This window comes from Lontra canadensis, unplaced genomic scaffold (assembly GCF_010015895.1).
Source record: "Lontra canadensis isolate GAN:19392208 unplaced genomic scaffold, GSC_riverotter_1.0 scaffold3, whole genome shotgun sequence".
Taxonomy (NCBI): domain Eukaryota; kingdom Metazoa; phylum Chordata; class Mammalia; order Carnivora; family Mustelidae; genus Lontra; species Lontra canadensis.
This window is the reverse complement of record NW_022630997.1, coordinates 23,653,495-23,667,523: the sequence shown is the minus strand read 5'-3', so window position 1 is coordinate 23,667,523 and position 14,029 is coordinate 23,653,495. Positions and strand designations below refer to the sequence as shown.

General features: G+C 35.6%; 1 protein-coding gene across 4 annotated transcripts in view; it reads left to right on the top strand.

The window, feature by feature from the left end:
* The window catches only part of EXOC6 (exocyst complex component 6), a 236,092-nt gene that overhangs the window by 116,877 nt on the left and 105,186 nt on the right, over window positions 1-14,029 (top strand). For all 4 annotated transcript variants that reach the window (XM_032836304.1, XM_032836314.1, XM_032836324.1 and 1 more), the window contains 3 exons: window positions 291-388; window positions 5,549-5,654; window positions 10,204-10,313. In XM_032836304.1, the coding sequence (XP_032692195.1) occupies window positions 291-388; window positions 5,549-5,654; window positions 10,204-10,313 (314 nt within the window). The remainder of the gene's footprint in view (window positions 1-290; window positions 389-5,548; window positions 5,655-10,203; window positions 10,314-14,029) is intronic.

The following is a 14,029-nucleotide window of genomic DNA, read 5'->3' as shown; positions in this document are numbered from 1 at the left end:
ACTTTTCCTCAGGCTTGACTTCTAATACTTTTTAAGATTAACAGTGTAATCCAGACTGAAAAGAAAGAAGAAATAGAAAAATTATTCCAGCTTCATAAAACTCTTTCTAGATTCTTTTTTACCCTAATGCAACCTAGTAGAAAGTAAAAAAGATACCTTCTTTTTGTGCTGGTAGAATGGCATACAGTATGATATAATGATCACTTTCAAACAATTCTTCAGTATTCCCAACACTTCTTTTCTGAGTGTATGTATTTATTTGACTTGTTTATCACTTTGTTGTGTTTTAGGGTTATGGTTTTCCAGTGAACCGACTTTTTGACCTTTTATTTGAAATAAGAGATCAATACAATGAAACACTTCTTAAGAAATGGGCTGGAGTTTTCAGGTTAGTCCAAAAGCCATGGAACTTTAAAAGGGAAAAAGTTTGTTAAATGCTAAAATGATTGATTTTACATTTAGCAATAAAAAATGCTTATTGGGGCGCCCGGTGACTCAGTCGTTCAGTTTCTGCCTTTGCCTTGTGTTGTGATCCCAGGGTCCTGGAATGGAGCACCGGGCTCCTTGCTCAGTGGGAAGCCTGCTTCTCCCTTTCCCATTCTGTTGCTTGTGTTCCCTCTCTGGCTGTCTCTCTGTCAAATAAATAAATAAAATCTTTTTAAAAAATATTTCAAATTTTCATTGTGGTAAAATATACATAACAAGTTTTGTCATTTTAACCTTTTTAAAATGTACAGTTTTGTGACATTAAGTTCATTTATATTGTTGCAGCAATCCCTACTATCCTTCAGAACTTTTTCATCTTCCCAAACTGAAACTGTACCAATTAACCATTAACTCCCTCATCCCTTCTTCTAGCCCCTGGCAGTCACCATTCTACTTGGTCTCTATGAATTTGGCTACTCTAGGTACTTCGTATAAGTGGACTCCTACAGTGATTATTTCATTCAGCATAATGTTTCCAAGGTCCACCCATGTTGTAGCATGTATCAGTATTTCATTCTTTTTCAAAGCTGGATAATATTCTGTTGTATGGATATGACCACATTTTATTTATCCATTTATCCATCTATGGACAGTTGGGTCATTTGCACCTTTTTTGCTGTCATGAGTAATGCTGCTGGGAGCACTGATGTACAGATACATGTTCAAGTTCCTGTTTTCAGTTCTTTAGGGTATATACTCAGAAGTAGAATTGCTGGATTATATGGCACATATGTTTAATAAATTGAGGAAGAGGAACCAGCATACTGTTTTTCCCAGAGTGGCTGGACCATTTATAATAAATTTTTAATTATACTACTCTTAGTTCTAATCTCTGTAGTTTTTTTTTTCCTCCAGTAAATGATTATCAAAGGTATTTAATATTAGAAACAGATCTATACCTTTTAAATTTTGTTTGGAGAAAGTGCTATTTTTATAAACAACATTAGATTAAAAATCTTTAAAGCATCTAATTAGGAAAATTACTTTTGCTTTAATCACTTGCCTGCAGGGAATGAACAAAGTATTTTAGGATCTATATAATTTTGTATTGCCATGAGAAGAGAAACTTTGTTCCCTAATTCTAAAATCTTTTTTCTCCTCCCTCTTCCTTCCTTCCCTTTCTTCCTTTTTTCTTTCTTTCAAAATGTAAATCGTGAGCTCTTATATCTAGGTTGCCCAAATTGATAGAGTGATGAGGCAATAATACTTGATGAGATTAAAACAGAAAATATGTGAAAGAATTTAACATCAGCTTGGCATTTGCCTCATCAGTTTTCAAAACTATGGAGGGTTGACCTTCTGAATACTGTGATAGAAATCTTTTTAAAATACCTAAGTGGTTCATAAGGAGATACACTTTTGTTAAATTCTGATTTGCACTTTTTGTGTTAACATTCCTTAGGGGTTATGTGGTCAGGATGTTGTCTCAAGTGGAGAGTTGACAGTCTTGATGAAACATGTATTAAGTCTCAGCAATTTTTGATCTTTACCGTTTTAGAAATACAGGTAGTGCTTATTGATAGGAGTGGTAATCTGTAATGTGTATGCTATGATATAATGTGTTTTCTCTTATTTATGATAAGACTTCTAGTATGAGGTAGCACCTTGGTGACTCAGTCGGTTAAACATCCTACTCTAGATTTTGGCTCAGGTCATGATCTCAGAGTCATGAGATCCAGCCCCACATCGGGCTGCATGCTCAGTGCAGAGTCTGCTTGAGATCCTCTCACTCTGCCTCCCTCCCCTACCCCTGTACTAGAACTCATGTACTCTCTCCCTCCGTCTTTTTCTCTCGAATACATAAAATAAATCTTAAAAAAAAAAAAAAAAAAAAGACTTCTAGTAATGAGTTTGTTCCCCAAGATTGGGGAAACCATGAGGTATTGTTTTCTCTCTGGGAAGGTAGTGGGTTCATTCAGATGGAGATAAGATTAATGTTATCCTCCATTGTAGTTGGGGAGGACAATGAATGATAGCTTGGCACTTCTAATGTGTAATTCCCAAATTATGGGTACTTTCAGTACCCTTCTAGACCATGCTTTTTGCTTAGATTTTTAAGAAGTAGCAGAGGGGCACTTGGCTGGCTTAATCAGTATAGCATGCAACTCTTGATCTCAGGGATGTAAGTTTGAGCCTCATGTTGGGTGGTATAGAGATTACTTAAAAATAAAATATTGAAACAAATAAGAGAAGAATATGTTTCAAGAATAAAATCTTGAAACAAATAAGAGAAGTAGCAGAAGTTAAGCTTTTCTTATTCCTGACCTAAATCTTCAAATATTTTACAAGTAGTGAAGTGATAGCCTCACAATGGCAAAAAAGTAAAAGTTGTCATCATTACTGAATAATTAAAACTTGGCTATTTCCATGATAGAATTTATAGTCTGACTATTATTATAGTTTATGTATCTATGTGTGGTTCTCTCCAACTATATTGTGAATACCAGTATTGTTTATATTTATATTCTTGATTGCCTAGCCCCAAGTATAATGCTTTATACAGAGTAAGAACTCAGTAAATGTTCATAGAATTCAGTTCAGTAAACAATCCCTTTTAAGACTACATTAACATTTTCAGAATGTGAATGTACCATTTAATAAATTATCTCTCCTTGCATATAAATGATTCCTTGCCATTTGTGTAAAGTAAGTAATTTATGGCCTTCTAGTAGTTTCTTTTCTTTTTTTTCTTTTTTAAAATATTTTATTTATTTATTTGACAGAGAGAGACAGCAAGAGAGGGAACATAGGCAGGGGGAGTGGGAAAGGGAAAAGCAGGCCTTTTAGCAGTTTCTTAACCTGTAACTTGCCTTTTTAAAAAAATTTTAATTCCAATATAGTTAACATACAGTGTTATATTAGTTTCAGGTGTACAGTATAGTGGTTCAACAGTATAGTGGTTACACAGTGTTCATCAAGATTAGTGTGCTCTTAATTCCTTTTACCTATTTCACCCATCCCTCCACTCACCTCCCCTCTGGTAACCATCTGTTTGTTGTCTATAGTATAATTTTTCTTTTAACCCCTTATTTTAAAACACTGTTTAAAAGGAAATAGAATTAGCTGAAGCCTCTCACAATATTTTAGGTGAACAGAGTTTTATTCCATACAGTCTTATTGTATCTATCTTGCACACCATCATGATTTACAAACCTGTGCCTTTATTTCCAGCCTCTCATCAAGACCCTAGGCCCATTTATCAGTGAAATATCAGTCATCCACTGCTCAAACTATATCCTCTTGAGATCTTCTTTACCTCAGCAATGTCTCTAATGAGGTGACACTTAACATCATCTGTCCCTTTGCCCTGTTTAGAAACCACAGATACATCCAGATTACACCTTCCTTCATAATCCTCATTTAGTTTTTAAATCCTGTCTATATATTCTACTTCTTAAATCTCCTTTCGGCTCCACTAGGACAGCTTTAATTCAGATCCTTATCACCTTTTATCTAGATTATTCTTTAGTCTTTTGCACTGGCCTCTGTGTTCATTAATGTCCCTTTTCCAGTTTATCCTCCATGTAGTGGACCTATTACTCCAGGCTAAAATCTGGGTGCCTCAGTTTATCCATCTGCCCGGCCTCATTTAACACAATGTCTTTTGTCTACTTGACACTTCAATAGTACTGCACTACTTGTGGTTTACTCCCTCCCATGCTCATACTTTTTTTTTTTTTTACCCCTTATGCTTTTCTTGTTATGTTCCGTCCTTCAGAAGTGCTGTTCTTCCATAATCTCCTTAGAAGTATTTCTTTTTCATCTTGAAAGACCCTATAGAGCTCCTTTTCTTTATAAAACTTTCCATGAGATAGGCCCAGCTAATCTGATAAACTTAATCATTTCTCCTTTGTGCTATTTCTCAACCTTGTGCCTCTTCTATTGTATATATAACACATTATTATAAACATTATTATTTGTTTTCATATGTGTATCTCCTCTTAGGTTGAGAACAAAGATTTTGCTTTTATCTTCATGAAGTAGGGAATTTTCATCACAGTTACCCCAGAGCCTAGCACACAATAGATGCTCAATAAATATTGGTCAAGCTGAGTTCCTGATTAAAAGAAAGTTGATGATTGGACAGCAAGTATATTTGGATAGTCTGAGTTAAGCTACAGTAACAAAAATGCCCCATATCTAAGCAGATGAACATAGACATTTTATTTCTCACACAGAAGTCCCTAGTAGGTCTAGTAGTCCAAGATCCAGGCTGTTTGCATTTGTGTTTCTACATTCTCAACATGTGGTCTGCCCTATTACCATTGGAAAGAGAGTCACACAGTTAGCTCATAAGTTAGACTTGAAGCAACACCTATCGCTTGCATTCACAACCCAGTGGCCAAAACTGGTGATACAGCTCTGTGCCTTTGCAAGAGGGCTGTGTAGGAGAACAGAAGGGTACTGGGTGAGTAGTAACTGTCTATGCCTTACTAGATATAGAAGTCCTTTTGTAAACACAACATTTTGAAAAGACTAAATAAAATAAATAAATAGAAGCATTGTTTTCATCTTCAGGGAATTTATGATCTAGTTGGGAAGAGAGAAAATACTTACAATTTGAGAGTTGTCCCTAACAAGAAATACAACTGGAATACTCTTCATCTCATGGCTTTGTTTTTAATTATAGATGTTTGTTCTGACTGCACATCTTAAGAATTGTTCTAGGGGGCGTCTGGCTGGCGCAGTTGGTGAAGCATGTGACTCTTGATCTTGGGTCATGAGTTCGATTCCTACATTGAGTGTGGAGATTACTTAAATAAATAAATCTTTTTAAAAAAATTGTTCTAGAGTAAAAAACTAAGACTAAAATGCTGAGAGGATGTAAAACAAGTGGGAGGAAGAGATTGCACGTGAATTTTGAGGGACAGTAGCTTCTCGGCCTTTTGGCTAAGATCAAGTGAATTTTGAGGGACAGAGTTTATTTTATATTGAATTTTAGAATTGTCTAATAAAATGCTTTTGAAGTAATGGCCTTTTTTTTTTTTGGTAAGTATTGTCCTATATCACTCTAGTGATACACTTTTTTAATATTAAATTTTCACTTCTTTTTTCTTAACAGGGACATTTTTGAAGAAGATAATTATAGCCCCATCCCTATTGTTAATGAAGAAGAATATAAAGTAGTCATCAGTAAATTTCCCTTTCAAGATCCAGACCTTGAAAAGGTACAAGTTAGTTTTTAATTCCAGAATTTTCTTAAACATAAATCCATAATAGTTATTGCTACCTAATGTTGACCTGACATTGTGAGAGTGGCTTCTTTTGAAGCTTTTGTTGTTGTTGTTGTGTTATTTGAGAAAATCAATTATGTTTTGTTAACTTTTAAAAATTATGTTACAACTACTACTAGTGCTGCTGTTTTTATAAAGTTAAGAAGGGACTTTCCTGGGGATACTAGGAGCAGTTGTCCCAAATGTCAGTTGTCCCAAATGTCCTGAATTCCCAGGACAGGTATTAGTAACATTACGTAGATTCTAAATTAGACAAAGTAAATGTTGAGTAGATTATAGGAATAGATTACATTCTAGGGAAAGAGAGGATAATTTGTTTGAAATGTTCATCATCACTGTGGAAAATCTTATTTTGTGTTTTCTTTTCTAGAAATATACTTCTGCAAAAAGTTTATCTTGGTTAAATAAGAGGTGTATGAATGCAATTGCCACCTGTAGATTTTTCTTGAAGTAGGAATATGGATTTTTGGAGTAGAGATGTCTGAACAAAAGGTAGGATAGGGAAAGAAAATAGGCCAGCAGGTAGAGTATTGTGGGAATACACACAATTGCACTTGTGTATTCATACTTGTGTGTATTCATACATATGTGTTCATACCTGCACATAAGCATACAGTTGTACCTATCTATTATCTCTGGGTAGAATCAGATGTCCTGGGAAAAGGATATCATGTTTTCTGTTATTGTCACTTTTTTATTCTTTTTTTTCTCTTTACTCTTTTTTATTATTTCCCAACTCTTTATAATTTTAGTTCTTCTCTACATTTTTATTTCTTCACAATGAAGAACAAAAATGAATTTTGAGTGAGTTGTGTGAACTCTGATTGTAAATTTTTACTTTTTTATATACATAAACTAGGCATATTTTGTGTAATAGTCACTAAATATAGGACCATGTAATTCATAGCTTGTAGATTATAGCTAAGACTGCCATTACATATACATAATAGTTGTCTTCTGACACAGAAGACCAGAACGTTCCACAGGTCGTAGCTTTATTTGTTTATTTTTTTTGTTTTAATTACTAATTTAATTACTAATTAATTTAATTATTTGTTTGATTTGTTTTAATGTAATAAGTTTGTTCAGACTATAGCATCTGTATAAAGATTGGATTTGGCCCAGTTCACATGCCAGCTCTGCCTATGGCTTATTATAGGCAGATGACTTACCCTATTTGGGCATTTGTGCCACCTCTGTCAAATGAGAGGTTTGAACTAAATAAACTCTAATGTCCTTTCTAATTACACAAAATTATCTAAAATAGGTTTATAGTTAAAAGGAAGTTTGATTTTGCTTGTAGTGTGCTTCTAAAATATGTAGTACCTCTTAGGATTAAGCTTGTTAGGAGTTGTCTTCATTGGTTCATATATTATTAAAAAGAAGAACTAATGTTGAAGTAAAAGCTACATGGAAAATTTAAATATGCAAGCTTAAAGAAAAATCTCATTAAGTTATTTAGTATCATTGGATATACTCCATTTTTTTCCTAATTTGAGTATAATTTTCAATTACAACTAGTAGAAAAGATATAAAGCTGTCTCTCAAATAACTCTAGTTATATTTTCAGTGTAAGTTAGGTGAACAAGTAGTAAGACTGAACATATATGCAAAGATCTGTCTTTTTGCAGATAACTGTACTTTGATTAGAACACTTTGCCTAAAATAAGAACATACTCTTATTGTCTTTAATGTCATTAAAATTAAAATTCTTAAAGCTGAAATTTCTTTCAAATAGCGTTGGGTTCATTATTCTGTAGAGCATAAATTGGAGATGAGTTAGCACTTGCATCATTATCAGGTGATTTTAAAGAATAGCAACTTTTTGTTGGTTTTTGTAGTACTCCTAATTGAATCTCTAAATTTGGAAAGCTTGAACCTACCAGTTCTGGAGAGATACTGCTGTGTATGAATGTTTTCATTACCAGCCAGTTGAAAGTTTCTTTCTGCTGGAGGTACCTAAGAATACCTTTGTTCATTCAATTATTTATTAGTCACCTGCTATATAGTAGACACTGTGCTGTTTGGTGGTTTCTTGGTTTCTGCTGACAAGGAACTTATAGTCAAGTGAGGGATAAATAGGACATTACAATTCACAAAATTTGGCATTCCTTAAGATAGAGGAGGCAGCATGCAGAAAGGCTGTAATTCTGTAGCATAAATTGCAAAAGGTAGATAAATTACAAGAGATGAAGATCAAGTAATGAAGATGAAATAGAAAGGGCCAGACTGTAAAAGCCCTCGTAAACAGTGTTAGAGAGTTCAGCCTTTATCCTGAGGGTTGCTGAGAAGTCACAACAGGGTTTTAAGCAATAAAACCATAATCAGATTTGTGCTTTAGAAAGATCTCTCTGGGGGCACCTGGGTGGCTCAATCAGTTAAGCGTCCGACTCTTGATTTCATCTCAGGGTCATAAGATCGAGCCCTGGGATGGGCTCTGGCTGAGCATGGAGCTTGCTTAAGATTTCTCTCTCTTCCTTGGCCCTTCTCTGCCCTGCTCATACTTTCTCTCTAAAAAAAGAAAGAAAAGGAAAGAAAGAATGAAGGAAGGAAAGAAAGGAAGGAAGATGGATAAATAGATTGATCGATCAATCTCTCTCTCTCTCTGGATAGTGAGTGGAGAATGGATTGGAGGAGAGTAAAACTAGTGTCTGGGAGACCAGCTAGGGGATTGTTGCAGCTATCTTGTTAAGAGAGACTGGTGACCTGAGTGGGAGTTACTGCCATGGAATTTGATTTAAGAGATGTTTAGGGGGCGCCTGGGTGGCTCAGTGGATTAAAGCCTCTGCCTTCAGCTCAGGTCATGATCCCAGGGCCCTGGAATCAAGCCCCGCATCAGGCTCTCTGCTCAGCAGGGAGCCTGCTTCCTCCTCTCTCTCTGCCTGCCTCTCTGCCTCCTTGTGATCTCTGTCTATCAAATAAATAAATAAATAAATAAATAAAATCTTAAAAAAAAGAGACGTTTAGGAGGGGAGAACGACAGGAGTTGGTGATTATTGCATATGAGGGATGATGAGGATAGAGGGTAAAATATGATAGCCAAGTTTCAGACTTGAAGGATGGTAGCATTCACTAAGATAGGGAACACAGGAAGAGCAGATTTAGAAGGAAATGATAATTTCACTATTAGATCTACTGAGTATGTCCCAAATGTCACAGCCACATTCAAGAGTCTAAGTGGTAGTTAGATATATGGATTTGGACTTCAGGAGAGTTAGCCCGGAATTGTAGATTTAGGAGATAATAGTACTTGCAAGGTGACTGAAGTGGTGAGAATAGATGAGATCATCCAAGAACAATATGTGTGGCAAGAAGAGAAGACATGGATAGCGTGTAATTACATAGCAATAATTTTAAGAGATAACTAGAGGAAGAGATATAGAGAAGATAGAGAAATAAGAAAAAAATCAGTTTGGGGGATGGATGCCAAGGAAGCAGAGATCATTTAAGAACCAGGAAGGAATGAACTGTGTCAGCTCCTTTAGATAAATCAGGTAACAAGAGAGCTGGGAAAGTCCATTGGATTTAACATCTACAAGATCATTAGACACCTTGGTAAGTAAGGGTACTTTTACTGGTTTAAGAAGGTTGCAACAAATATTAAGATAGAAGTATAGATTGGAATTCATTAAGTATAAATAGCTTTTGGTAAAAGCTTTTTGGCTTTTGGTAAAAATCTTGGAGAGAATTTACCTTTTAGAGTCTGAGAATTTGCCAATAGATATAGGCTGATAAAGCAGTTTATCCAAAAGGTACCCTGTAAATCATTGGCTGCACTGCTGTAAGGTACTACAGGAATTATGGAATGAAATGGATATCTTGTTGAATTGGTGTCAAGCCTTCACTGAAAGGGAGTGAGGGGAATCATTAGAATTAATTGATGATACTGAGCCAGGAAGATGGCCCATAACTTTCATGGCCAACCTGACTCTTGTATTATGAATGCAAATCAACACAGAGCTAGGCATCTTTTGCAGGATACTTATTATCAGAACATACAATGGTATTGATATATGCTTTCTCTGCTTCTTAGAAGTTTTATTACATGATTTAAGAGACAGGTCAGTTGCCACTTTATTTTCTTCAGAAATATTTCAGTTTTGGACACCTGGGTCGCTCAATCAGTTAAGCATTTGCATTTGGCTCAGGTCATGATCTCCAGGTCCTGGGATCAAGCCCCACATCAGGCTCTCCGCTCAGCAGCGAGTCTGCTTTTCTTCTCTCTCTCTCTCCCTCTCCCCTCACCCTTGGCCCTTTTCTCCCACTCGTTTTCTCTCCCTCAAATAAATAAATAAAATCTAAAAATAAACTTCTGGTTTTCTTTAAATTCTTAAGCATAACAGAGAAATATAATAGTAGGCTTTGAGATGCTGTTATTTCCTATTCAAATGTGAAAGCAATTTAATTTTTATATTTTTAGGTGAGTAGAATATCTCTCTCTAAAATTTCAAAAACATTATTAACTTTGTTTTTCTTTCTACAGCAATCTTTCCCAAAGAAATTTCCCATGTCTCAGTCAGTGCCTCATATTTACATTCAAGTTAAAGAATTTATTTATGCTAGCCTTAAATTTTCAGAGTCACTTCACCGGAGGTAAGTTTACTAATAAGAAATATATCTTTATCATAGCTATTTTTATGAAACAGTAACACTTGATTTTCTGGCCTTGATTCTTTAATGGATTATTATCTCATTGGAAAGGCTTGCACATTTTAGTAACATTGAGGTTAAGTTGCTGTAAATTTGATGGTATGTATTTTTTACTTTCTATAATGTAAATCTTGAAACTTACATAAAAATAGAGATAGGAAACTCCTATGTTCTCAGTATCTGTAACAATAATAAACATTTTGCCATATTTTCTTGAAATTTTTTTGCGTAAGTATTTTATTATTTTTTTAAAGATTTTATTTATTTGAGAGAGAAAGGGAGAGAGCGAGAGGGCACGTACCCAAGGGGCAGAGGGAGAGGGAGAAAATCTCAAGCAGACTCTGTGTTCAGTGTGGAGCCCCACATGGGGCCCATCTCATGACCCTGAGATCATGACCTGAGCCAAAACCAAGAGTCAGAGGTAATCAACTAAGCCATCCAGGCACCCCTTTGCTGAGTATTTTAAAAAACAAATTCCAGGGGCACCTGGCTGGCTCAGTGGGTTAAGCCTCTGCCTTTGGCTCAGGTCATGATCTCAGGGTCCTGGGATCGAGCCCCGCATTGGGCGCTCTGCTCAGCAGCGAGCCTGCTTCCCCCCTCTCTCTGCCTGCCTCTCTGCCTACTTGTGAACTCTCTTTCGTCTAACAAATAAATAAAATCTTAAAAAAAAAAAATTCCAGAAATAATGACATTTTATCCCTGGAAACAGTATGTGTTTCTAAAAGAATAAAGGCATTTCATTATTTAAACATCACACTTAACAAAATTAATACTATTCCATAACATCAATTCTCTAGTCCATATCACTATTTTCTTGATTGCCCCCAAGATGTCTTTTTACCATTGGTATGTTTGTTTGCTAATAGCAGTTTGCTACTGTTACTCTTTTTAGAGCTTTTATTAATTTAATTTTAATTCATATAATTAATATACAGTGTTATATCAGTTTTAGGTATACAATGTAGTGATTTAGTAGTTCTATACATTACTCAGTGCTCATTATAAGTCTGCTCTTTAATCCACTTCACCTGTTTCACCCATCTCTTCCTCTGATAACCATCAATTTGTTCTCTCTCTTTTCTTCTTTTACTCATTTGTTTTGTTTCTTAAATCCCACATATGAGTGAAATCATGTGGTATTTATCTTTCTCTAACTGATTTATTTCACCTAGCATTATACTCTGTAGCTCCATCCATGTTGTTCCAGATGGCAAGATTTCATTCTTTTTTATGGCTGAATAATATTCTGTTTATATGTATGTGTGTGTTTGTGAGTGTGTGTATCACTTCTTCTTTATCCTTTTATCTGTCAGTGGACACTTGGGCTGCTGTAGTTGGCGTCCAAATAAGAGTCACAACTTGGATTTGTGGTTAAATTTTTTTCCAATATTCTTTCTTTTTTTTCCCCTTTTTCTTTAGTTGTTTAGATCTTATTTATTTATTTCAGTTTTTCTGTTGCTCAGGTTACCAGTAACTAAACAATATCCCTACTTTGTGTTATTCACTTGTCAAAAAACTGATATTCTTAATAGTTTTGTTTTTCCTTAATTAGGTTTAAAGTGAGGATTAAAAAAACGAATGGAATTAAAGAATGTTGTAGCAAATTGGTATCATACTCAGTAATGGAGAGTAGTAAAGCAATTGTTGGTAGCTATAGTGAACTTGATTTTAGATGAGAGAATACCATTTATCTGGTGTGATGAACTAATACCCTATGTTTATGGAGTTGGGAAATGTGATGTTATTCCTGTTTTGCTGACAAGGAAACTGAGGCTCAGAGAGGCTATCTCATCCAGAATGACCCAGCTAGTTAGTTAGAGAGCTGGGATGAAGGAAGAAGTCTTCTGACTCCCATATCAGTGAAAGTGTCTGGCATTTAAGGAACAACCAGTTAATGTTATAACGTTAATCTTTATGCCACCTTTGTTCCAGCTACCTAGATGGACCTTGCATTATAGTCACATGACGTATTTCTAATTGTGAATACACTCTGGAGGAGAGAGTGGTGAAGCTGGCTTTCACAGTCTCCCTCTCTGAATTCTATTCTTCTGAATTTGTATCTTGAATAGCAGGAAATACCTTTCAGCATGAAACTCTTGTGAATTTTAAATCATAAGAAAGGCATGAAAGCAGTACATGTATAACAGTCATTTATTTTTCAAGCTGAAACAGAACAATGACAGTTGTTTTTATTTTATTGTATCTGTGTCTCTTATTGTAAGCTACCACTATTTTGGATTTAAAGAGCATATAAGCATATAAGGGGTGCCTGAGTGGCTTAGTGGGTTAAGCCTCTGCCTTCAGCTCAGGTCATGATCTCGGGGTCCTGGGATCGAGCCCCGCATCGGACTCTCTGTTCAGCGGGGAGCCTGCTTCCCTGTCTCTCTACCTACCTCTCTGCCTACTTGTGATTTCTCTCTCTCTGTCAAATAGATAAATAAAATCTTAAAAAAAAAATTAAGAGCATATAAATAAGTGGAGGAAGAAATGTGTCTTCTGCCAGCCTAAAAGAGTTACCTGATTTTAGGTCTCACACTGCTTTTTCCTTGCAAATAGAGATCTTTAAAAGATTTCTTAATTTTTGCTCCTGATAATGTATGAGTTGGAGAAAAAAGGAAAAAAGGAAGATAAATACCTAATGTATGGTATCAGCTGTGCTATGTATTTCTCAAAGTGTAGTTCTCAGACCAGCAGCATTAGCATCACATGGGAAATTGTTAGAAATGCCACCTCAGACCTATTGAATCTGAGGGTGGGGCCCTGGGTTTTACCAAGACCTCTGGGTAATTCTGATGCACTTTGCACTTGAAGAACCACTGCATTAAGCTCTTTAAGCTTCACTGTATTCTACCACCTCTTTTACCAAAGTCTCTAAAGATACATTTCAAAGACATTAGCTTTTAACTTCAATCATAAAATTCTTTGTACTGCACAGCACGATATGATCTAGCACTTGAAAACCAATGGATAAATGAGAGTATTAACTGAAAATGAATAACAAATTACTGTGATGGTAGTTTTCAACAGTAGAACTCAAATGGTCTGAGAGCCACCAGTAATTTATGCCTGTCTTGTTTTTCTTTTAACACTCTAAATTTTTTATTTGGACAGAGGCACTATAATACAGTGGTTAAGAATATAAACTTCAGGGTGCCTGGTTGGCTCAATGGGTTGAGGCCTCTACCTTCGACTCAGGTTGTGATCTCAGGGTCCTGGGATCGAGCCCCACGTCAGGCTCTCTGCTTCGTCGGGAGCCTGCTTCCTCCTCTCTCTCTCTGCCTCTCTGTCTGCTTGTGATCTCTGTCAAATAAGTAAATAAAATCTTAAAAAAAAAAAAAAAAGAATATAAACTTCAGACTTAGACCTTAGTTTGAGTCTTGATGGTGGCACTCACTAGTTCTAGTAGGATGTTGAGCAAGTCACTTAATCTGTTTAAATTGCAGTTTCCTCATCTGTAAAATGAGTGAATTAATTCATACAGTGGTTGTAAGAATTAAGCAAGGTAGTGCAGGTGTATAAGGCACACGGCATAGTGCCTGGCATATGGTAAGCACATAGTTACTTCAGAGAGGATGGGATATTACATTATTAGACATGAGACTGGAACTTGGAGTGTTTATATATTATTTTGTAAGCATGAGGGAATCGTTGGAGAATTT